Source organism: Phoenix dactylifera, chromosome 1 (genome assembly GCF_009389715.1).
Source record: "Phoenix dactylifera cultivar Barhee BC4 chromosome 1, palm_55x_up_171113_PBpolish2nd_filt_p, whole genome shotgun sequence".
NCBI classification, from domain to species: domain Eukaryota; kingdom Viridiplantae; phylum Streptophyta; class Magnoliopsida; order Arecales; family Arecaceae; genus Phoenix; species Phoenix dactylifera.
The window spans coordinates 6,841,587-6,867,327 of NC_052392.1; the positions used below are offsets into that span (position 1 = coordinate 6,841,587).

The 25,741-nt window shown below is 36.9% G+C and overlaps 3 protein-coding genes across 7 annotated transcripts in view; all 3 read left to right on the top strand.

Annotated features, from left to right (window-relative positions):
- Window positions 1-636: 636 nt before the first annotated feature.
- On the top strand, window positions 637-4,788 carry LOC103713984 (CASP-like protein 1E2). Its single transcript, XM_008801062.3, has 2 exons — window positions 637-969; window positions 4,216-4,788. Exons 1-2 carry the CDS (start codon window positions 710-712, stop codon window positions 4,553-4,555), a joined length of 600 nt encoding a protein of 199 aa, XP_008799284.2. The 5' UTR covers window positions 637-709; the 3' UTR covers window positions 4,556-4,788.
- A 6,333-nt stretch (window positions 4,789-11,121) lies between these two features.
- On the top strand, window positions 11,122-15,149 carry LOC103713982 (kinesin-like protein KIN-14O). 5 transcript variants are annotated; one of them, XM_008801060.4, is made up of 12 exons: window positions 11,122-11,281; window positions 11,497-11,639; window positions 11,731-12,021; window positions 12,111-12,194; window positions 12,261-12,422; window positions 12,604-12,710; window positions 12,807-12,994; window positions 13,249-13,413; window positions 13,506-13,724; window positions 13,817-13,854; window positions 13,947-14,068; window positions 14,185-15,149. In XM_008801060.4, exons 3-12 carry the CDS (start codon window positions 11,820-11,822, stop codon window positions 14,821-14,823), a joined length of 1,926 nt encoding a protein of 641 aa, XP_008799282.2. In that variant the 5' UTR covers window positions 11,122-11,281; window positions 11,497-11,639; window positions 11,731-11,819; the 3' UTR covers window positions 14,824-15,149. The 5 variants fall into 5 exon arrangements, with proteins under 5 accessions (XP_008799282.2, XP_008799281.2, XP_038980995.1 ...); XM_008801059.4 differs by having other exon boundaries at window positions 11,123-11,639; window positions 11,721-12,021; XM_039125067.1 differs by having other exon boundaries at window positions 11,123-11,639.
- Window positions 15,150-20,286: 5,137 nt separating this feature from the next.
- The window catches only part of LOC103713981 (protein HASTY 1), a 33,130-nt gene continuing 27,675 nt past the window's right edge, over window positions 20,287-25,741 (top strand). Inside the window, exons 1-2 of the mRNA XM_008801057.4 lie at window positions 20,287-20,397; window positions 25,330-25,431. Of these exons, the coding sequence (XP_008799279.2) occupies window positions 20,287-20,397; window positions 25,330-25,431 (213 nt within the window). The remainder of the gene's footprint in view (window positions 20,398-25,329; window positions 25,432-25,741) is intronic.

Here is a 25,741-nt window from a genome sequence, read left to right on the forward strand (position 1 = left end):
TTAATAAATAATTAACAAATATTTATTAACTATCAATAGGTCTAACATAGAATTTATTAATATATACTATATTTATTTATATACCAAAATATATTAAAATTTATTTACAATAATAAATATATATATATATATATTAATATATGTATAATTAATTTAAAAATAGTTATTAACTCATGTAAGTATATTTTAATATTCGAAATGGCCAATATTAATAGAATTTATATAAGTGGGTCATGATTGACCAATAAATAACCTAGGAAAAAATGTTATTGCTTGAAAATTTGGCAACATTCTTTTATAAGATTATCTCTAATCAAATACAGTAATCTTTTTTCGATGCCATTTTTCAGAGCAATTTTTTCCAGCAACCAAACATGGTAAAATATATTTTTCTTCACAATCATTTTTTCAGATAAATGATTCTCAGAAATCTCATAACCGGATATACCTGCCCCAACCAAACAAAAGCGTGCTCTCCTAATATATGGATGTTGCATGGGTTGTTCCTTTATTTTCCTCTAAAATCTAATCTATGGGAGAACTTTAATGAGATGGAGGGTTAGCTTACCTTAGAGGTGCTGCTATTCTCTCAACTTTATGTATAAATATAGTTGCATAACTTTGGTACAGGAAAGCTCCCATCTCTCTCTCTCTCTCTCTCTCTCTCTCTCTCTCTCTCTCTCTCACTCACTCAGAGGAGACACACAAAATGGAGTCCAGAGCGAAGCATGGGTTTGATGGAACTCAGGGGGCTGTGAACCAAGGGAAGAGTGATTTGGGTCGCAAGCCGAGATCGGTAAGCGTACACGACATCGTCCTCCGTTTGGTCGCTCTTGCTACAACGCTCGTAGCAGCAGTCGTGATCGGCGTTGCAAAGCAAACAAAGACGGTCAGCATTCAGCTATCTCCAACCGGACCGTCAATGCCCGTCCCGGTGGTGGCCAAAACAGCTTATTCCTCCGCGTTTGTGTAAGCCACTTCTAGCACTTCAACATAAGTTGTCATGCATGAATGCGTCCACTGTTATTTTTTTTTATTTTTTTTTTATTTTTATTTTTTTTGGAGTGGGACGGGGAGGTGGAGGGTGTTTTGCGAACCTGTATGAGTCCTAGATGGACGGTCAGTGTTTGTTGTTTGATGGTTGTTCATCTTTTGATGGAGGATATATCCAGAGATGCACAAGCACACTTTGCCGTGCAACCTACCCACCGCAGAGGATTTTAGCTGAACCTTTACTAGGTGCAACCATGAATATGAGCATCCTTAAATATTGGATATGAAGATCAAGGTTAGGGTTGCACATTGGTTGGGTCAAATCGAGGCATGCTTGTCCCGACTCGATTTCACATATAGGTTATGATTTTGAAACCTAATCCAACTCATTAGCTGATCAGAAATGTTAGATCCAGTCTCTAAAAGGGATGTTAGACTTAATAGATCATTCAGGTCGGGCCTAGTCAAATTTGACCTAAACCGAACCTGCAATTGAATAGAATTGGATTTGCAATTCGAGTCAACCATTAGTTATTCTTTTATAACTAAAATATAATTATTGATAATTAAATATAATTAAACTCACTAAATATTTAAATAAAACTAAAAATTAATTTTCTTATTTTAAAATTTTAAATTCATCAAAGTTTGATCATTTTTTAAGTTTATCAGCTATGATTTTTAAAACAAAAAATAAAATTTAAAATTTAAATATAATTAAGTGAAAATATACGAGAGAAGATGTAGTTGCTGAGATAAGAAAATGAAATTAGTTTAAATGAGAGTTTGTTTAAGAAACTAAGAAAATATTTAAAGTGAAGAAGAAAAATTCTTTGATTCAAATTTTGTGTGTGTGTGTGATATCATTACTTCGCATGTTACATGGCAGTAGCCGTTTTGATGGTTATATCATTGCTTTGCATGGGATCTTAGGGAATAGAAACTCTCGGCCAACGCCATCTATGAGAATAAGTTTTACTTTATTTCACTCCAAATTAAACACCATCCAGTTTCTCCTCACCTATCTTCAATTAATACCACCTCTATCTATCTCAGCCTCCATCTCTACTACTGTAATTCCTGGAGTTCAAATGCCTTCCTTAGAGTTTGACTCCATATTTTATTCATTTATTTGTTATTTTCTATGTATCGAAATCCCTTTACTACCATCCAAGTCTTTTAATTTATTCATTGCATTCAAAACTCTAAACATAAAACTTCTGGTTGCTAAGCAGAGAGGCGTGACTGCTGTAACAAGCTTCTGCTCTCAATCTTTTCCTCCAATTAGATCGCCTAATATTATTCATTCAAGAAGATCCCTCAAATTAACAATTGCACCTAGGAGAACATGTTCTGAGGGGATTGCACCGTTTTTTTATTGCCATGGTTGATTTGGTGGACACATTGGAATTGGTGGTGGATGATCTAATTGGATAAAGGTAAATATGAAAGGATCTGGACTCTGCATAATTTTTCGAGCTTTTATTTTCCTCTTTAAATATAGCAGGGATGCTACAATTTAGATTCAAACTTAGGGCTTTCTCGTGTGGGTAGCAGGGCCAACTAAGTGGGCCAAATCCAAGTAATAAGCTATGATGGAGATGCTTCGTCCTTCATTAAACTTTTAAGTAGTATAGTTTTGTAAAAGCCATGTGAACTTGTATTTAGTTCCATATCGATTATTTGTCAGAAAGATTTTGGGTGTTTATATAGGACTAAGAAAACCCACAAAATACCTAGGTTATTACAAATGGTATCAAAGACTCGGCCCGATCTATTTGAACAAGGAGACACTGCAGTATAGACGCATTGAGGCTGACATGGGTCGGTCGTAGTATTTTTGATTAGATTTAAATAAATTTGGACCTTTAGCCTGATGAGGACGTCGGAGCTTAAATGGGAAGAGTATATGATGACCTATGCGAGCATGTATTTAGTTCGACATTGTTTATTCATCGAAAAAATTTGGGGTACTTATACGTGACTAAGAAACCCAATAAATAGCTTTTGGTTAGCTATTTTGGATGTAGTCCTAAATTATTACAGAGTTTGATGGTGGAAGCTTGTCACCTATGCTTAGGGTTATGAGATGGTGGGGACGATGAATAGTATAACCTCATCGTGGGGCTACTGGTTACGAACTTTGTTCAAATAATATCATCTCTTTGTTAGTGGGCGGTGACAAGACCCTTATAATATCAAAAAGTCCCAGCAAAGGAGAAAAGAATGCAAACCCTTTAGCATATCACATAATAAAAAAAAGTCCCCCTCACAAATAGCACTATAAACATTAGCAAACCTTCTAACATGAAAACTTTTCTATACGAAATAGGGTTACAACACTAATAGACTATAGCTCAATTTGTTGGCTGGTTACAAATTTCCAAAAATATTAAAATATGATATATTTTTATATGGAACTATCTTGCTCGAACACGATATTTATAGAATTAGTTTTTAGCAGAGGAAAAAGAAAGTTACCGTGAACCAACCAATATTAGACCACACATATTTCTCATGCATCCCACCAATACCCTCTCATCACCAAGATTTCTTTTTCTTTTTTTTTTTGGTTTTTATATATAAAGCAAATCCTCTAGAAAATATATAGAAAATCTCTGAACCTTGTTATCTCCAAGGATATCTTGAATATTTTTTCTCATTTTTGATTTACTTTTTGGTTGAGATTTTTTTATCTATCACCTTACAATTTTTGCTTCTAAGCAGACTAGGGTAATCACCAACACTAGTCTCATGTTGTCTGAGATTTTGATATATTTCTTTAAAAACATTTTTTTTTGACAACTAGAGATCTTAGCTCATTATAAATGGCCCTAGTCTGTACTTTTTACTATACTACATCTGTCCCTTTCCTTCAGAAAAAATGAAGCACTGTTCCTTAGTTCATTACTGAAGGCAATTTTATGGCCCAGGCTAGCCCCCAAGTTGTACCATATAGCCCTGCCCACATGTGGTGACCACTGAATTGTGTCAACCCTTGAACAAGATACAGCTCTGCTTAGTGTTTGATAATATGTCATGTGTTGCTAGGATCCAAGGCTGGCTTATTGGGCTATGTTTCATAAAGGAATTTGACAATTTAATTAAGGCACAAGAACAAGTAACAAGTTATTATCTAACTTAATTGCCAGGATTCATTCTACTCTTCAAATCTTTTATTATTGTTTAGAACGAACTTAAATTTCTTTTCCCTACTTGCAGATACTTCCTCGTAGCCAACGTGATCGCATGCGTGTACTCTGCAATCTCATTAGCGATATCGACTGCAAAGAGGGCTAGCAGAAGTAATTTGCCATTATTGTTTTCCATCGTCGACATAGCAATGGTGGCCCTCCTCTTCTCAGGCAATGGAGCTGCGATGACATTTGGATTGTTGGGTGCGCATGGCAACTCTCATTTGCAATGGAAGAAGGTGTGCAATGTGTTCGAGAAGTTCTGTTTCGATGTCGCAGTTGCTGGAATTGTGTCAATGCTTGGATCTCTGGCCTATGTGCTTCTAGTCCTGCTTGCTATAGTTAGCCTTCACAAGAGATCTCCATAGGATGGAGCAAATAAATGTTGTTACTCCATATATATTATGAATTCTAGATCTCTATTTTGGAATAGTATAATGTGATCTCAGACAATAGACAGGCTATCTTTATGTCCACGTATCGAAAATAGATATCCTACATTTATCGATTTCCTTTTGAGGAACATAAATCATGTAACTATTAGTAATTTCTCTCATATGTAGAGTGAGAGGCATGTTATGAATTGGTTTCATTGGTCCTATGAATGCTCACCCACTAGAACTGCTAAGCCATGCAGCTAATTGTGATGCCAGGTTGAGCTACCTTAGAGTAATTCAATGTACCAATTAGTCCAACTATCTAAGAAGGTCTAAAATAGGTGAGAAAGGCATGTTTTTTTTCATTGTATGCTTCAATCTTCATGGCCATGGTTGATAGGCAAAATATGTCCAAAGTTTTGAGACCCAAGCCAAGTATAACAGAGACAGATGTGGATGTCTACCTTTTTGTAGAGCTGGGACAGACTTAATTCAGAGACCATGTTGAATCAAACCCAATCTAATTGCACACCTCAAGTACAAACTATGACACTCTTACCTGAAATCTAGAAAATTGGACAGAATTAGCCCATACTAGCAAAATAAATTGAATGGAGGTCTGAGATGGAGGCAAACATGAGTTGATACATCGGAGTCTTGAACTCCATAATCATCTAGATGGTTTAATGGGCATAGTTGAGTAGTTTGTGGACAAATCAAGGAACGTCAACATAGATGCAGGGCAGCTTCAAGTGTCACGATTTGCTTCAATCCATGGTTTTAGTGATATATAATCCAACCATGATTTTATTATTCCTGATAGGGGGTGTAAATGATTCCTGAAACTCGATAATCTGATCCGATTACATAAGTTGCGACCCCGAACCAAACACTCTAATGGTTCCAAATTGGACATAAATAATTAGAATCAAGAACTCAACGGCCAAAATAATTAATACTTCAAAAATACTTCAGCTTTATATTTAAATCTAAATGTATCAAATTTCGCAATAATTAGGACATGTCTAGCAATAATTTATTTCTCGGTCTTAAGCAAATGAAAACCATGATAGCATTTACATATAACCTAAGATAACATTTTTGTTCAACATTTTTCTTCATTGTAACGTTCAGGAAAGATTTCACTCAAATCAACTCAGCAAACATATTTACAGAAACATTATATTATTGTTTCTCATAATGCTGCTTACATTTTATTTACTATTATTTTATTATATAATATGTTTATATATATGTATATATGATTAAGTAATTAATTTATATATGTTTCTTAGGTTGTGTTTGAATCAATTTGATCCAAAAATCCGACAGATTGACAAAATTAATATCGACTTTGATTCGATCGAAATTAGATTAGGTTTGGCTTCAATTCTTAGAAAATGTGCACTCTTAATGGCTATAAACTCTTCACTTTTTTTATTTTTTATGGGTAATCTCTGTCTTATTTGGTCAAGTCCACTCCAAGCTGAATTCTTCTGAACAGAGGAGTGACCACTAGGTTTTGGCATCCTTCAGCAGAGACTATGTGACTAGGTTTCCCTAACAGGCATCAGCCTCTGACCACCATCATCACCTTCCAACTAACAAAGACCACATCACACCGTATCAATCCCCTCCCATCTCTCCCTCTCTAATCCCATCCAAAAAGCTTGTGGGAGTTTTCACCACTTTGAAGGTATATATATTCGTGCCAAGACTTGCTGGGATTGCTGGAGCCATAAGAGCAAGCCATGGAAGGGGACTGTCCAAAGGCTCCAAGAACCACCGTAGAGGACTACACTCCTCCTCCTCCTCCCTTAACCAATTTGCCTGAGGCCAGCTCTTCGAGAGAGAAGCCATCGACGAGCACCAAGAAGGATGTGCTCCACATGGAGCGCAACCGAAGGGAGAAGATGAACGAGTTCTACACCATGTTGCAGTCCATGGTTCCCAATCTCTTCCCAAAGGCTGAGACACACACTCTCTCTCTCTCTCTCTCCCTCTCTTATTTTGCTATCTTTTGGCCATAATTTAAGTTTGTTAATGAAGTTTTCTTGTTTTCTCAATGGAAGGATTGGCTTTTTCGCTGTTCTTCTAGTTTTTAAGCTCTATGTAAGTTGCACTGTATGAAAAAGATTTGCTTTTTGTTGCATTTTGAACTAGTTGGACTACCAGATATCTCTTTACTCTTGTTACACCTATGTCCAAAAAAGAAGTCACGCTTCTGCTTCAATTTGCATGGTTATATATATAGCGTAATAGTATTCATCAGTTTCCTTGAATCTTGAGGAGCAATTACAGGATTGAGACCTGAGTGGGAATTACCAACATGCAGGCAACCAGAGCAAGAATCGTGGACGAAACCATAGCATACATTAAAGGTCTTGAAGAAGTGATCGTAGCACTCGAAACGGAGAAGGCATCCAGAGAAGAGTTGAGCAGACCCGCCGCGTCAAGACCCACCCGAAGCGGTTCCTCCGTCAATGTCACCGTTTCAGGCAACATGGCATTCTTCGGTATATGCGTCGCTGGGTCTCGACCAAGGCTGGCGACGCAGGTGTTGGAGGTGTTTGAGAAGCACAAGGTTGAGGTCGTGTCCACCACCATTGCATGTCACGATGGAAATGCTACCATGACACTCACTGCAACAGTTTTGGAGGAAGAAGCTGTGGAGAGGATTAAGGGAGAGCTCATGATCATATGATATGGTCATAAAAATTATCTTCCATACTTGTGCTTCTTTGTTCCTTCTTTTTTAAAAAAAAAAAAAAAAAGTGGAAGTACCTAACATGATAGTATATATGCATATATTGCAAAAGAAAAAGAGAGGAAAAGAACACAGTTTTAGCCTTTCATGGTGTGATGAGTATGCAGAATCATTCACTCTCTTGTTCTTAAAAAAGCCGATACTATTGTTCTATTAGTAGAATTACGAGCTGCATGAGAAGAACTGACTAATGCTGCGCAGCGATTGAGCGCTTCTCACATTCACTTAGAAGAAGATTTCTTGATAGTTATTAAAGATACATATTTTACTTTCTATATATTGATGCTTCATATATCAGATGACGAGTTATGTGGCCAATCAGACTGGATCTATATACTGTAGGATTTTTCAACACATCTTCTACGCCAATTTTTGGATATTTTACTTTTGGATATTCATGGAGGTATAGATACTCATCTCAATGTATTGATTCATAGGTTTTATCAAGGAAAAAACAGAAGAAACATAGTGCACAAGAGTCTGAACTAGAAGGCTGCGCTTCCTTTGGATTAGTTGCCAACCTTCTCTCTCTCTCTCTCTCTGCCCCATTCTATATGTAGCTGGTATGCGTTTTCCAAAGGAAGGGGATGGTTACCAACTCCAAAGGGGTCCAAGCCTTGAGGGTTGTCAGGTTTTGCGGCGCATGGGGAAGCAAAGCCTGCTGATGAGAGAGGGACAACAGTGTTAGGATCGAAGCACCCAGTTTTCTAATTATTTGCTCAAGAATTTGGGTTAGCTGTGGTGGCATCTGACAAGGCAAATCCCAAAGGTTTACTATTGATCACAATTGCAAAATATTATTGGATATAATATTTGAATCATTGCAAACTACTTCACATGACCATTATTGGAGAAGTTTGAGTATTTCTTTGCTTTAATGGTTATCATTTGAATCATTGCAAACTACTTCACATGACCATTGCAAAATATTATTGGATATAATGCATGGTAGAAGATGGAATAAGCAACCTTATCCAATAATTTTAGTGGCAATTGGGGTAACCATTAATTCCTATGTAACCTTTATTTTCCTTTTTTTGGTGTGCTTGATCCTCCAAGCATAAGTAATCAAATCTAATATATAAGAGTTCAAGAGTTCTCCCTCTATTTTTCTTCTATTTTTAACCCCATTGTCATGGTGTTGCCATCTTGTAACCATAATTAATATTGGCCTCCTCCATGCCAAGGTGCTTGTGCTTCTCTTTGCAGAAGAGTCTGTCCATGAGAACAAGTACAAGGGCTCCTACAACTTTTCTATCAGTTCAAAATGATGCATGACTTCTTCATTAAATTCTTGGGGTCAATATCTAAGCATGTCCACAAGGTAAGCAAACCTTAACCCTAGAATTAGGTAGGTAGCTATTGATATTTTCTTCACTTTGGCATTTAAATCTGAGTATGAGAACAATGAGAAATTTGTAATCACTCCTTTTTTTAGTTTCTTCTAGACTGAATTGGTTGTTAAAGAAAAATATTTTTTTCAGCTTGATGAAAATATGGTACAAAGTTTATTATTTTGACACATACATAACAAATTGGAACATTAAGGTTCTGTGCAATAGCAATGAGGTGCACAAGGAATAAAGGACTAGAAAGGAAAAAACAAAAAGATAACCAAGCCAATCATAATTGTAAGTTCATATTCATTCCCCCTCCCCTCCCACCCCCACCAAAATAAATAAAAAAATCTCCTGCTGTGGGACATGTGAATTGCCCATCAAAAGTAGATGATTAATTCAAAGTAGGCATTATAGTACCACTTATTGACCATTCTGATCAATATTCGATGTTGTATAAAAGAACATTGATGCAATTGATTGATTACTCCAATGGATGAGGCTCATATCACACTAAACTTCCATCCATCCACGCCAATCTGTAATCCATTTCTATTTCCATTTAGAAATTTTAATCATGATTCCATCTTAAATTGGTAGAACCTAGTCATCATTGTAAAATATTTCGCATGTTATACCATGTGAATCATATTATTAAACAAAGCACTTTAACTACCCTCTTTTTTTTTTCCAACTACTTTTCCCCATCTAACAACACTCGGGCTTTCCTTGATCATCGAGTGAAAGCGCAATTACAATGTCATGAGCATGACATGGGAATTTATTTACGTAAGCAGTTGTTAGATGTATAAGTCCATGTAACAATCACCTTTCTATTTCCTATAAGAAATTGTTTCGAAACCCTCGACAAATACTACGGGGCACCACCAAGTTACCCATTGAATTTTTTTGATAACATGGTGCTAGCCTAGCATGAAGCGATTCGACCGCAGCCACCACAAAGTAAAACAACTCCGAATCACACACGCCGATCTTTTTATGTGACATGAGAAACTGATGAGGCAACTAAGAGGCACCCCATATCATTACTCTTGGATCCTTAGCCTATACCTTGAAGTCACTTAACATACTAATCAAATAGCCTTAGTTGAGATTTGTACATGGCCCCTACCACTAGAAAGGGGACTAATAACAGCTCATTCACCTAATTTTTTTGGCAATGATCCCTAGGTCCCCACCCACAATTTGGAGGTAGGTGGGGGAGCCTTTTGCATTAGACTAATCTTTTTTCACTAACTTGAAAATTACGGAAAGATTCCCTGTGCCTACCTTTAGAACTTCCCAAAGGAGCAAGAGCAAGAGCCTCGGGTTCCTTTTTTTCATCATGACCCTTGGCAACGGTAAATTTGAAATTTTTAAGTTCTGGTTTCCTCAGCACGGTCTTTGCCGCGCTATCATTGTGAGGTTGCCGTTGACGCCAAGCTTGCGCCTCATCTGACACGCTTCCCGCAACCAATTATTTATTCAAAGAAAAACTCTTTTTTAATCATAAATCAATCTTCCCCTAAGTTTCTACTAAACGAGGGTTCATGTTGCTTTTTTTTTTTTTTTTTAATGATGTGCACCATTGGATCGCGCAATAGCCGCTCCGAAATGTATGCAAGCAGATAAGAATGAGAGTCAAAGTGCTTTGAAATTTATGCAAGATATGATTCAATAGTTGATGTCATGAAATAAGATCAATTAGATATAGGACGAACCCTTAACTGAGATATCTAATAACGAATATGTTGCCATTATAATTAAAGAAATGGCGTTTTAAACTTCCTTGTTAAAAAAAAAAAAGGCTTAACTTATTAAATGCTAGAATTTAATAAATACTCTTAGCAAAATATATGGAGGGGGCTTGGAAAGAGTGATGCTAGGAAAACTCATTCAAGCATCAGATCAAAATAAGCATAATTTTAATAAAAGAAATATCTATACGAGTAAAATTGGTAATTATTATAATTTTCATTATTAGCCAAATTGATGGGGAAAAAAAGAATATTACAAGGTGACACTAAATTATTCTGACGAGTGGATTTGAACAATTCGCAAGCAAGATGTGCCCTAGATGCTTCCAATAGCATTAAGTATCTAAAGGGATAAATCATTAAAACATTGTCTTAAATTTTTCTAATACAAATGATGAACAGTTACAAAATATAATAGTGTCATTTGCTTGTAACTATTATATAGAACAAAGTGTACTTTGTTTATGTTTATTAAATAACAAAAAAATATTCTTTGTATAAAAAATTTGTCTTTTGGAGAAACTCTTGAACTTTTATGATCAGTTAAAAGGTTAACAAGAAGGGTCCAAAACAGATAAAAAAGCACTTGCAGTACTGTTTTGGCCGTTATTTTTAGACCTTGCCCTTCCTTTTAATTACAAAAAAGTTGTTTTACTCCCACAGAGAGAGAGAGAGAGAGAGAGAGAGGGAAATCTAATCCCCCTCCCTCACTGTCTCACACAGTCAGACTCCAATAAGGAAGAGGGAGATCCACCTTTCTTGGGTTCCATCAGATCCTTGTCATATACCCACTACTTTGCCAATTTGTGTTCCTTTTCTCTAGGCTTTTGTTGATTTTTTGGGCTTCTGGGGAAAGGTAAAGAAAAACCTCTCATAATTATTATAAGGTTTTGAAATCTGGTCTTGTCTCCCACTCTTTTATAGTGCTCATAAAGATCTCTCCTTGTTTTCTGGCATGAATTCTTCAATGCTCGCTCTGAAGTTTGAGCTCATATTTTGGTTGGATAAGGCTGTTGTGTTTTCTAGATCGGTCCCTTCTTCTTTGTTTTTTTGTATGATTCGAAAGTCCAGCTTGTATCTGTGAAGAAAGAGGTGGTGACCACAAAAGCTCACTTCAAAACTTTTGTCAGAGGAAAGCTAAGTAGCAGATGCTCGCCGCAATCTCCATAGCTTTTGCTTCAAATTTCGGCTTGTCATGATGAAAGTATAAGAAGGTATTCATGCATTGAATCTCTTGAAATTCGCACCCGGTTGGTGTTAATATCAGCTGGTTTGCTCGGTTCTAATTGTTTTAGGAATTTCCAGTTCAATATTTAGTTGGTGGAAAGGTTGGAGGAGGAGGGGAGTGAAGCAAAGAATATTCTTAGCTATAAATCAGCCAAGGCTTCTCTTGAATGGAACTCATGGAAGAGCCCCTGAGAGAGATTGGATACTTGAATTTGGATCAGTCTGATGGGACAATGGCTGCATCTGAATCAGGGGAGGTGCCTTCTACTCCCTCAATGGCTTATACCGATGTTAACGTCGTCCCCGAGCATGACAAGGAGGTGTCAGGACCTGCGATCTCCAGCTTCCAAGACAGGATTTTTCTCAAGGGTGCATGCATGAATTCCCTTTGTCACCCACAACTAGCCTTATAATTCTGAATGTGTGGGCTAATGCTCAGAATTGTTTCATTCTTGCAGCAGAAATTTTGGCATTGAGAGCAAAGCAGAGGTCTTTGGATGTGAAACGGCGAGAGGCACTCGATAAGATACTAGACATAAAAGGTAATGGTGGATCTAAATTTACACCTAGCAGTGGACTATTGTCTGAGGTGGGTTTTGGTATTGCAGGGAGCATCAGAGTGTTTTGCCGAGTTCGAACTTCTCCTCTGATGGACAACAAAAAGATGATGTCGCCCATTTCCACCGGACCGGAGAAGATCGCAGTTAGATCAGTAGGAACCAGGAAAGAGTTCGATGTCGATAAGGTATTCCCTCAGGATTCAACTCAAGGTAAGATCTTTGGTCTGCTTGTTCTGGTTTGTAGATGCTGGTATTTAATTTTTCAGACTGAGTGAAATGCTCCTCTGCTTGAAATTATGTAGAGATATTTGGTCTGCTTGTTCTGGTTTGTAGATGCTGGTATTTAATTTTTCACACTGAGTGAATTGCTCCTCTGCTTGAAATTATGTAGAGGATTTGTTTCTCGAGGTGGAGCCGATCCTTAGATCTGCGCTCGATGGCCATAATGTGTGCATTCTTGCCTATGGTCAGACTGGCACTGGAAAGACATATACCATGGTTAGTGTTGCTAAGTAGGAGATCTAGTTTGTTCCATGTTTCAGATTCAGGTATATATGTCAAATGGTACTGATGAATGGAGGTGTAATTCTTCAGGAAGGGACTAATGACCGGCCAGGGATCGTGCCTCGAGCCATCGAAGAGCTATTTCGCCAAGTTTCGGAAGACAAATCGGCATCCTTTAGCTTGTCGATGAGTATGCTAGAGGTCTACATGGGTAATCTCAGGGACCTCTTGTCCCAAAGGCACCCTTCAGCTAGACCCATGGGTTCCATTCCCAAATGGTAAAATTTCTTCTTTTTCAGAAGTAGACTTGCAAAATTAAAAACCTTGTTGCAACAGTTCTTGGTTTTCTTCTGCAATTCTGTGCATGGATAGCAAAAAAAGAAGAATAATAAAACATCACACTTTTTACTTAGTTGCCTTTTATCTTTCTGTGCTGTCCCAATGTGGCTTTACCATTAGTCCATCTTGTTCTTCAATCTGATTAAAACTAATCCGGCATATTGCTCAATCTTGCACAATTGATCTGGAGCAGTTGCCTCAGCATCTTAACTGGTAGTAATGGCACTGTTGAAGTTGAGGGACTCACAGATGTGAAAGTACTTGACCTTAAACAAGCGAATCGATGGTATGCAAAGGGGAAGCGCGCTCGCTCTACTTCCTGGACTCATGTCAATGAGGCCTCAAGCAGATCGCACTGGTGGGTCGTCGAGCTGCTTCAGATCTTTGATTTCTTCATTCAAGCTAATTTGATCAGTAATTATTTTATTTCTTTTAGTTTTTCATGTTTAGCTTGACTAGAATTACCATACGCCGATCTGGAGATAAGGTGAAAAGTGCTAAAGTGGTAAGCAAATTTTGGCTGGTTGATCTGGGAGGAAGCGAGCGTTTGCTGAAAACTGGTGCCACCGGGCAAACGCTCGACGAAGGGAAGGCTATTAATCTGTCTCTATCAGCCCTTGGTGATGTTATTGCTGCCCTGAGAAGGAGGCGAAATCACATTCCCTACAGGCAAGTACTAAATGATAACTTGTTCATGAGTTTCACTAGCCATGATTTTGATTTCCTATCAACCAATGTGATTTCTGCTTATATATTTACAGGAACAGCAAGCTCACTCAGATTCTTAGTGACTCTCTGGGTAGGCAAAGAACTACCTAAGATTATTCCAACTGAATTTTATGTAATCAAAGAGGTTTATGTGATATAAACCTTTTTCTTTTACTTTTACAGGTGATGGTTCGAAGGTTTTGATGATCGTGCACATCAGTCCTAGCGATGATGATGTAGCGGAGACAATATGTTCTTTGGGGTTTGCAAAAAGAGTGAGAGCTATAGAGGCCAATGTTTCAGAGGTATTTCTCTTCCTACTTTCACTAAATGCATTGTTTACCAAATTTCATTTACAGTTCCATGAAATATATATCTATGGAGTCTTGAGAGTTTTTTGATGATTCTTTAACACATTTAGGATGCAAGGAAACAAAAGGAAAAATCTATTTCTGAACTTGAGCAGCAGATACATGATACTGAAGAAGAGCTCCATAAAGTAAGGAGCCAGATAGAAAGAGTTGAGAACCTGGTTCAAGAGATGAATAAGCTTTCTCCAGTGGATTACCAACTTACTGATGATCAGAAGGGATCACCAAGGAGCCCTCTCATAATAGATCATATAGAAACTGAAAGAAGCCCCCAAACCATGGAGAAAGTCATTGGCAAAACATGCCATAGTTCAGTTCCTCATTTCATGGCTCCTACTGTATGCAGCCGTCGGAGGCGAAGTGCAGCTGGGGAAGTAAATAGCAAATTAAGAGCAATGAGATTCGGAAACATAAGCTCGGTGAATTTCCTTGGATCCCAGTCCCTAAGCTATTCAGGCCCTTATCTCCTAGCAAATTCTAGGTGCTCAAAGAGTAAACCTGTAACTTCTGAAGCCAACATTTCCAAGCGCAGATATTCACTATTTTCTTGCAAACCAGATAATGCTAGCCAGAATAGCACAGATTTAAAGCCATCCAACTCACCACGGAACAAAAAAGTCTCCACTTCTCAACCCAACTTGAGAGCTACTTCGCATCAACACAGGAGGAGGATGTCTGACTTAACCTAATGAAGGAATGGCAGCCAAATCTAATTGTTGGAACGAAAAATCCGGCTTTGTGTGTGAAGTGTTAAGAGTTTGACTTGTTACACAGATTCTGTCTTGTACATTATTTCAGGGTAACTGATATTGTCTGGTGAGTTGGATTCATTAGTTTGCCAACTTTGACTCAGACCTTCATTTATTGTTTTAGTGCAGAGGGGCTTGTACCAGAAATTTGATTTGTCTAATTTGAGGGGGTGGTTCTATGTAACTCTCAGCTCTGTCAATGCCTGCTAATGTTTTGATTTGTATTCTTGCTTCAGTAAGAAAGTATGCCATTGGTGTTATCATGATGAGGAAAATGGACTTTTTTATTGTCACAATATGCTAAATTCTTTCTTCCCTACCCCCCAACCCCCAACCATAATGGAGGGGAAACAAGACCTGAAATCTTTCTTGTGGTAAGGAGGGGACTCTATTACTGATTTCCAATGTGGGGAAGTAGTTTAGTTGCAGCTGAAATGTCAGGAGAAGTTCATGGATCATTTATAAGATATGAAAGTAAGTAGTGAAACTATTACAGGCAGGGACAAATTAGCAAGAAATTTCTGTAAAGGTTGTAGATCTTGGCCTCCTAACATGCAGGGGGTTGTTTGTGGTTGTGCCATCATGGATTTTAACCTTGAGTTGTATGTGATAGTAGGAGATCCAACATGGTTGTGGATGTGTTGTGTACTATGTTGAGGCTGTATCACTGATAAAAAAAAAACATATCCTTGTCAGCCTGTACCTGTTTCAGTGCAGGTTGTCGGTGAGAGAACAAAATGGAGAGTGACAGATCCTGCAGAACCTTGTCTGATATTTCTATGTTACTTCACCATTTCATTTCATTAATGCCTGAGAAAAAAAATGAAGAAGCAGCACAAAACTTCGGATATTACGTATCTCTGCTAAGCTGAACTAGCCGTTAATCCCATCATCATTTAGTTCAATCTATCAATTACTTTTGATGGCCCCAGAAAAACCTTTTCTTGCACTTCTCCATCTATCACCATTTGCTCTCGCCTCTTTTTCTAGCTTTTGAGCCTCGGGAATTTGGAACCAAGTTCCCGTTTCTATCAACGATATGGACAGGCTAACAAATAGAGAGCCTTTTTCTTTTTCTGTTTTTGTCCAAAAGCAACAGTTTATGGTAGGGGAGATGAGAGAGCTTCCATTTCCCAATGCAATGACCCCCCCCCCCCCCCCCCCCCCCCCCCCAATGCACGGATCTCAAAGCTCTAGGAATGCCTTCATAATCCACCTACATGGATACTAAACTTCTTCATTCATCTACCTGCATGGATCTCAGAGCACTCTTAGTATATAGCTCATAGTTAAAAATCGCCTACCGTGTAAATCTCAAAGCACTCAAACCCCTTCAATCAACCTGCACATATCTCAAAGCACCTTTAGTATATAGATCATAGTTAAGGATCACCTACTGCATAGATCTCAAAACACTCTGAACTTCTTTATTCGTCCTCCTGCATAGATCTCAAAGAACCCTCAGTTTACGGCCATAGTTAAGAGTCACCCACTGCACAAATCTCAATGTGTTCCGAACTCTATTCATCCACCTATGCAGTTCTCAAAGCATCCTTAGTATATAATTCATTGTTAAAAATCACCTATTGCACATATCTCAAAAGCACTTGAATTATTTTATTCATCTGTATGGTCGAAAGATATTATAGATATATGAAAAGGATGCGGATATTCTGGTCATTTGCAATGATAGGTTAATGGGGCCGCTAGATAGGAAGCGAGAGGACCGCTTTGAAATGATTTAGAAACTTAGAGGATAGGTTTGAAACTTTTAAAGTTGAGAAGATGTCTCTAGGACATGTATGAAGTTAAGGGGTTATCACTATAATTATTTTTTTTTTCAGAAAGGAACCTCTTTAGAGTTTGTCGAGCAATATAGCCTGATGTTACAAAATTCATGCTCAGGATTTTGGGCCTTGGAGAATCTACAGGCATGAATCTTAGGCAAAGTGCAGCCATTCTCCCTCAATCTTTTCTTGGAGATGCCTCTGAATGGATCTGCAACCATATTGGATTCTTTTGAACTCAAATGCTTCACGCCGTCTTGTTTCTGCACTCCACAAATAAATTGTCAAATAAGTTTTCTAAAAAGAATATAGAGAACAAATAAGGAACTAAAAGGACTTCAGAAATAATGCAGCAGAAGTTCATAAGGATTCGTCTTTCTTATAAATTAGATCATCCACTAATTTAGTGATAAGTTGATGGCTATAGAGAGTCTTACTACTCCTAGCACTCATCGTCGGAGCATAAACTCTGCCGAACCCTAGTTTTAGTTAACAAGAGGCAGGGGATTTTAGGTGGCTTTGAATACACATGGGCCAATCCTTCTATCAACCTAAGCTTTTCGATTGAATTGCCTTGCATAGGAATATTACAACAAAAAACCATCTAAAAACCTAAATAGAAGAGAAAAGATTCAAGTCTTTTTGGCAAGTTAAAAGGCACTATCAATAATTAGGATTTGCATGTAAGAGGGTGAATGGAAGAACTGATCTGTTGGGATTTTGTTTTCATGTTTTGGTGATTTTAGGTATGGAGGCTTTCTTTCTCCAATTTATTTTGTAGCCACATAGATAAACCAAGCAACATTCACAATATTCATCAGTGGCATATTCAGTGAACTTGCAGATATTTCTCATTTTGATTTATTTTGAGAAAGAGTGAACCTGCACATCTAATATTTCATATTTCAAGAGCATATTGTATCCAAACCTCAAATCTTCTTACCAATAAGAATATGAGTCAGCTTCTGCGAGAGGCTCCAAGTGATGAAAACATCTTAAAGACTACTGGTCAAGGGAAAGTCCAATACCATCATCATATTGTACTCCTTATCTACTGAGCTACCATTGCAGCTCAATTTATAATTAGAGGATGCATCAACTCCAATTCTGTGGTTGCACATTATTAGTTTTTTCATATAATCAAGAACAAAAACTTGAATTGAACCAAAACTTGAGGTGTTTACTGAAGTTGGAATGTCCAACTATCATCAGAAGTAATCTCAAATATGGTCAAATGGCCCGACTTCAGAAAACAGGCCTCTCCGGTCACAATAACAAATGGAGAGGATTTTCCAATCCCTTTTTGTGATTAAAAGAGGATCCAATGGAATATTTTTCCTCATGCCTCTTTTTGTTTGAACCAGACTGGATGCTGGGTTTATGGGTACCATCTTGTAATTATGTGGTTGCTTATTTTTCTTACCGAAAACGAAACAAAATCTCCCATTTGTAGGATTCAGATGCAATATAATATGCTCATCAAATTTAACTTTTGTTTTTTTTTTAATCTATCAATTAGCTTGCTGATAGGCTTAGATAATGTTATATTATTTATAACCTTCCAATCTAATTTTGCCTTGGAATTTTGGCAATATCTTGTGCGCAGCCTAAAATAAGACCCATTAATCTAACCATACCATGCATGACCCAACTTCAATAGGCTTGGGTACATCTCCATTTAGAGTAGTTCAAAATACTAGGTCCAAGCCATTTAATTGGCATCCAACTCAAACTTAATTTGCAATTCAACTCTATTTAAGAGAAACAAAAAAAAATGTTTTAGATAGAGCACAGGCTAATTAATAGATCTTGCACAAGCTATAACTTGCAAGGTAAAAGTGATTTAGCTGTTCTTTGTGCTTTGTGTAGCTTTTTTGCTAATGATGTAGCTGGTTGTGCTCACGCGAGACTAGTATAAGCAGCCGATGTACTAAAAAAAAAACAATTTAAATAGAGTACCTCGCTAAACCCAGTTTGTGCCTAGTAGTGATTAAAAAATATACATGATAACAAACTTTTAGCAACTGCAGTATAGGTGTCTGCTAATTAATAGCTAGTATGGTATGTACCATTGTTCAATTGGCATCTTGTATTATCACAAAAGAATATAGGTTGTTAGGTTAATTAGTACGGATAGTATGGATGGATAACTATAGAGAGTGATGATAAAACTCAAATTCTTCCATATTACTATGATCTTTTTGTTTTCTCCAGAGGGCTGGAATGTGGGAGAAGGTTACATGTGATTTAAATAATACAATTCCTAACTAAGTATGTGTTGGCTTCAACTATTGTCACCGGTTCATTGAAATTTAAAACGCTAATGAACAATTGATATGACAAATATATTGGAATATCTTGGAGGCATTTTATTTCTACTGAATACAATACATGAGGCTAGCATGTCATGAAGGTGCTACCTTGATAACATCTAAACTTTGGTGCCGGCTAGAAGTGTTTGGTTGAGATACTAAACCCTATTCGATCCATGCTTTGAAGTCATAAATAAAAGTTTTTTATTTTGGAAAAATTAAAGTGATGCTCCTCCAACTTTGGATATTTTTTGGAGATACCCTCTCAGCTTTAAAAAATTTCAAACCAGTCGACCCTTTAAATTGCTAGATGGTTTCAAATTGTTCCTACCATTCATCTCCATTAACAACATGATATTATATGGCCATCACAAAGTAATATAAAAATATATTATGACCAAAACATCTCAAATTATCAATGTAGATCTCAAATTATTTTTAGATATGATCTTTAGTTAAAAATCACCCACCGCACCGACCTTAAAGCATTCCAAACTCCTTCATTCATTCACTTGTATTGCTCTTAAAGCACCACCTAGTATATGATCCATTGTTAAAGATTACCTATCGTGCACATCATAAAGTACTCTGAATCTTTTTATTTATCCACTTGTATAGATTTTATTACGCCCTTAATACATGGGCCATAGTTAAAGATCACCCACCGCAAAGATCTCAAAATACTCCAAACTTTTTTAATCATCTATTTGCACAACTCTCAAAGCACCATTAATATACGACCCATACAACCGCATAAATCTCAAAGCACTCCGAATTCTTTTTTTAATCCATCTATATATATCTTAAAGTGCTCTTAGTATATGACCCATATTTAAAGTTCCATTTACAAATTTTAAAGCACTTCGAACTTCTTTATTAGTCCACCCACGTACATCTCAAAATATTTTTAAAATATGGTGAATCATACACCACATAAATCATTTAGAAATTTAAAAGATTTATTTAATTTTTTTTAAAAATTAAGTGGGTTTTCTCTGAAAAAATGTCCAAAGTGGCAGGCGCGTCAGTATATTTTTTTTTAATATTTTTTGGGCTTCGCTTTTTATTACTTTCATATATTTTACACAGAAAAAATAGGAAGGGAAAAAGGCAGCACTGAATGAAACCCCCTAGCCACCGCCTCTTTTCTCTCTTCCGTCGTACGCCGCCTCCTCATCTCTCTCCCTCTTCCCCTTTGCTCCCTCTATTTCTCCCTCGGCCAAACCCTAATGCCAACCAATTCCATCAGTCTAATCTAATCGCAAAACCTTTTTTTTCTCTTTGAGAGCCGTTGTGATCCGGCAATGGATGATAGCAGCAGTACGGCGAGCAACGTCGCTCGGGCCATCGCCGCCGCTTTCGACTGGAGCTCCCCTCCCGATACCCGAAAGGCCGCCGTCGCCTACTTGGAATCCGTCAGCATTCCTTATCCCCTCTGCTTTCCCCACTGTCTTCTTTGTTTCAATCGATTGCCATTCCTCTCTTCAAGTTAATGATCTTTTTCAGTTTGCATAGATTTCCAGAGTGATTTCCTTTCTCCTAAAAGACGATCGGGTTTAAAAATTGCAGTGGAATATAGTTCTTGGATCATAAACTTATATATCCATTCACGTTTAATTGAAAGAAGACTGATTTTGTACATGAGCACGTGTTTGCGATGACCAAAGAGTAATCTTGGCTGAAGGGCAGGGTGCGAGTTACGGTCTTATGTGTTCTTTTAGCCGTTCATGCTATCTAAAACTTGTCCAGACTTTAAGATTGAGTCTTGCTTACTAGTGGAAAGAGATATGTGAGGGCAGGAACATGGTTAGATTTTTTTTTCCGAATGTTCGTTCATACATGTTCAGGGGTTTTGGGTAGCTCAAGATGGGATTAAAGTATTTATGTCTCTCTAGAGATATTTCGATGTGTTCACTGGAGGAGATATGATTATTCTACTGGGGGATCATATATGCCTAGGCTCATGTAATGCTGTAATCTCCAGGAACCATTGAGCTTACTGTAGACAAAAACCATTACAAATTGATATCGCAAATTGATATTACAAATTGATACAATGATATTGGTGATCTTTTTTAGAACTTTTCAGATAGGAGAGAAAAGGATAACTTATACATGCTATCACTTGTAACGATCATCCAAGACCTAACTATCTTGGTTCCTACTAATTAGCATGGATTAATGACACAAATGAGTTAATGTATAATTTAGTGCAAACTATACAAATCAAACTAATCCAGAAAAAAAAAGAAGGTCAATAAAAGTATGGATAAAGATATTAAATGTTAATGATAGAAATAAATACAAACAATACATTTGTAAAACCCTTCCTAAAGGATATTCTTAGAAACTAAATTGAGTTGGATCATAACTCACCCAAAAACTTTGCAATGCTTTTAAGTTAGATTTTCAGTATTTTACTCGAATCATGGACTTAGAAACAAACATTCTGACATCTGATTAAGTAAGAATTTGACCGATCCAATCTTGACCAGATGACTGTCGAGCTGGTTACATAGCTCTATAGAGTAATTCATGTTATGATACCGACACCTTGTGTATATACATTTATATTGAAAGCAATATGCATTGAATAAATACTAGGGATATCCATATTAAGAATTTTTGGAGAGAGTATTGCTTATTGCTAAGTTATTACAAAAGAACATATGTTCACTTGATTCAACAAGAGATGATAATTCAAATTTTAAGGACATATTAATTTAATAGATTCTTTTTAAAATAAAGATTGAGGTACTCACGGATTTAAATTAATGTAGATAAGCAAGAAGCTAGACCTCCATGGTTCAAGAAATGGCACATATGAAGTGGGCATGGTTGTTCTTATAGTGATTGTGTGCGTATGAGAGAGAGGGATACTGGCCTTACTTATATGGCATAAATTGTGTGATTATTTATCATGATTAACTGCCATTTTAGGTGTTAGCTTAGAAAGAGAGCTTCAATGGGCAACGTAAGTTGTCATATTTAACGGAATTGGAAGGGGTCTGCACATCGTGATCAATGAAGGCTAAAGCAATGGATTTGGCTCACGCGGAGGGTGTGTCTCCTGTTTATCCCTTTAGCTCTACCGTTTGTTTGCTATACCAGATGACTCATACCAGTCTGGTATGGATACATCCAAAAAAATCAAAATACAAGAAGTTATGAAGCGCCCGAGGCACCTCCTCTTCGCCCGTCTAAAGAACTTTTCCAGAATGATTTGTAACAAAAGAGGCCACCTAGTCTGCATCTTCGTTGGCCTCCCTAAAGACATCCTTCGCCCTGCTTCGGAATATCTAGGGCATGGCTAGTAGTGACACTGTCATCAGGGTTTAGCTCTACCTTTTGATATGTGAATGTCACGCACAGTAAACACACACTTATCGGACCATGCATGCAAAGAAATTTGAAAGATACAATGTCAGGATGCATGCAAGTATGTGTTTAAACCTTCTATTGGTTATGCATGTATTGGATAGATCTTAGGTGTTTGTACATAACGAAGAAACCTAAATAATACCTTTTAGCTAGCCTTTTTAAGTGATTTGGGATTTTTACAGAAGGTATTAGAGTAGACCTTGTCCACGGCCCATGTGGACTAGGGGACACTGCATACAGGCTCAGTTTTGGTTGATCATGGACGAATTGTGGGATATGCGATTGGATTTGGATCGTTAGCTTGATGAGAACATTAGGGCTTAATGGGGAGAGTATGTGAAGTGCCGCGCAAGCTTCTGCTTAGTCTCATATTAGTAATGCACTTGATAAATCTTAGATACTTTTACAGGGTAATGGAATGCAAATGATACATTCCGGCTAGTCTTTTTGGGCGAGGCTTTAGGTTGATACATACACAAGATGCATGGATTGACATGGAGGAAGAGGGATTTTTCTTTTTCTCACTCTGCAACTCTACAAGGTATGTGGTGGTGTAGACTCGAGCTAGAAATAGTTAATGGATATTGGCCGACAGAGTTATGATGATAAACTTGTAGAAGGATTCCTGTAGGCTATAATTGCTTGGTCAAGAAAAGAGGAGATGTATCATGCCATTGTAGCATGCATACAACAATTAGGATTTTGGAGGGTGGAGCTAAATCAGTTTTAGGAGCAGGTAAATTTTGAAAAGAACAATCTTTATGGATGGTAGTCTAAATGTCCATCAATCTAGTAGTATAGAATATGAGATGGTATATGTAGCTTGGAGATAAATATTCAGTTTAAGAATCTGTGGTTTGGTTTGCAGTAATATTGCTGTTGATTTAGGTTGATATAGCATACTATGACTTTTAAGTACAGAATTTGACTCATATGAGTGACTTGAATGTTTCAAGAATAGATTAATATATTCCAATTGATCATTGGTTTGAAAGATAAAGAGGAAAAATAGGAGATCCTTTCCTGGCTATTATTGGTCATTTGCTTGAAAGGAAAAGCCAGAATCTTGGAAAACCTTAAGGCTCTTTCTTTCCCAAAAGCAGTTGCTTGAGTTTAGTTCTGTTTAATTAACAAATTGGCCCTACTTCATGTGTCTGGTTCTATCAAATATTATTCAGCTTGTGGCATTAAAATAGAGTCATGGTCTGTCTGCCGGTTCATCACTTTTCTGCTTCTCTAGACATCCTTAAAAATGAAAAAGCAGTGCCGAAAGAATAGGTCCTTCAATTGAGTGCTTCAAGGTACATGTATTTATGTATGCATGTAATGTATGTAATTGCTTGTTTAACAAATCAGTTTTGAAGTTCATTGGATATGATGCAGCAAAGAATAGCATTGACAAGGAGAAGAATTTAGGTCTGTACAAGTTCTAACCTACTGGTTTTGTTCCTGTATTGGCCTTAACCTTCTTTGTATTTCCTAGCGAATTGGCATTTCTCTACTTATTAGGAAAAGATCTCTTGAATGAGCTAAATTTGCATTTTGAATTGGTGTTAGTGGCTGTACTTGTTACAAGCCAATAGGAATCACTTTTGTTTCATACCAACACATGGTACAAGACAGACCGGCACGATGTGGTACCATAGTGAAACTTTGTAACATGGAATTTGCATATAATAGAATTGCTAGAGAAGCGGATTCATAAAGTTTGCATCAATTGTGGGAACAGGTGTGATGGCTGTGAAAAATGTTGAAATTGCTAATTGGCTGGTATGGTAGACAGACAACCAAATAAGGTTCAATATCTTCATTACAGTTTTTCTAACTTTTCTGATATTTATTTGGTTAATTGTTTTTTTTTCTTTTCCATGTTTTCTAATTGTTGTTATGCTTAAGAAGTATGGGTCAGAAGCACCAATATGGTACCAAGCACTGGTCATGGCTGGTATCATGGCTGTAGTCAATCTGTTTGTTTTAGATTTGTTAATGAAATATTATATGGACTGGGGATGACTTATTCTATCTACATAAAAAAGTTGATTGCAAGATCATAAAAATTATGGAATTCAATAAAGGAACGTAACAATTAGAGTTAATTGGTTGTCTACAGGCACTTCAGGCATTTTATTTTATTCTTTGTTTAAATTTTTCGAGCTAGCTTCAGAATTATATAATTTAGCTAGTCCTTATCTACATGACAACTTTGGAAGAGTCCGAGTATAAATTCATTTTTAAGCTAATGGTATTGATGGTCATTTGTTCACTGTTTGTCTTTTTTCATTGATTTAAGAACCATCAATGGAACAAGTCAAGAGTCCAATGTCAATTTGTATCTTAAATTGGAGCAAATGGCATTTCACTAAGTTATAGTAAACTGGATGTCTTATTCATGCTATTTGTTTACAGAAATAGGGCTGTAAAATCTAATTCTTCCTTTTGCATTCAAAATATAATGCCTAGACCTGTCTAGGAGTGGAATTGCCTAATATATAATTATCTCAGAGCTTGTACTTAGAGTTTAGACAGTTTAATAGAGTTGATATTCTGTTTGAAGATTCCACAATAATGACCTATTTCACAGATGAGAAAACATGTGGTGCTATATATAGATTCATGTAAATTTGCATATTGGAAAGTATCAAAACAGCAGGTTTGAATCATTTTTTTTCTTTTATTACTGTTAACTGCTAGATAGCCTTTTTTTTCACAGTACTAAGTGTAGAACATGAGTATTAATGTTGCAATACCCCAACTAGAACTTGTTGCACTAGATTTTTAGGACATATAGTCCTGAATGTTGTTATGTATTCTCTCTTGTTAACTTCATTCCATATTGTTATTGTTTTATGTTGCCTCTTTTCATTCTATTTACAAAAAATAAGCAAGCTGTGGTGATGAATCCCAACACATCATTTGCTTTCAAACCCTCATGATGTTTGTCTTCTGTCTGTAAAAAATTTCTGCAGGTTAAAAGTGGAGATATTCGTGTTTTGGCAAAGACATCTCTTCTTTTGGTCCGCAAGGATTGGTCATCTGAGATTCGGCTACATGGATTCAAAATGTTGCAGGTTCATGCTCATGCACCATCTTTTGTGTTTTACTATCATTGACAATGGAAAATAGTTGACAGAAATTTAAATTTCTTTTTAATGATTAGCATTAACAGACTGTGGTCATATAAGATCATTAGGTAGATGATTATTAAGACCAAACATGTTATATAGTCACATGCACAGAGAGAAAGAGAAATGTCCTAACTTGCCAGCAGGATATGTGGCAAGTGCAACACTTGGTTAAGATATCAGGGTTTAGTGATTGACAGATGTGCCCCCTTTTCTTTATATTGCAGTCCCTTTATTTTATTCCTTATCTCAAAAA

Excerpts from the sequence above, each read along its gene's own strand:
- LOC103713982 (XM_008801060.4), top strand. The coding sequence starts at position 11,820 with ATGGAACTCATGGAAGAGCCCCTGAGAGAGATTGGATACTTGAATTTG. Across the intron at positions 12,022-12,110 it reads AGACAGGATTTTTCTCAAGG|CAGAAATTTTGGCATTGAGA; the intron begins GTGCATGCATGA and ends TCATTCTTGCAG. Across the intron at positions 13,855-13,946 it reads GATTCTTAGTGACTCTCTGG|GTGATGGTTCGAAGGTTTTG; the intron begins GTAGGCAAAGAA and ends TTACTTTTACAG.
- LOC103713984 (XM_008801062.3), top strand. The coding sequence starts at position 710 with ATGGAGTCCAGAGCGAAGCATGGGTTTGATGGAACTCAGGGGGCTGTG. Across the intron at positions 970-4,215 it reads GCTTATTCCTCCGCGTTTGT|ATACTTCCTCGTAGCCAACG; the intron begins GTAAGCCACTTC and ends CCCTACTTGCAG.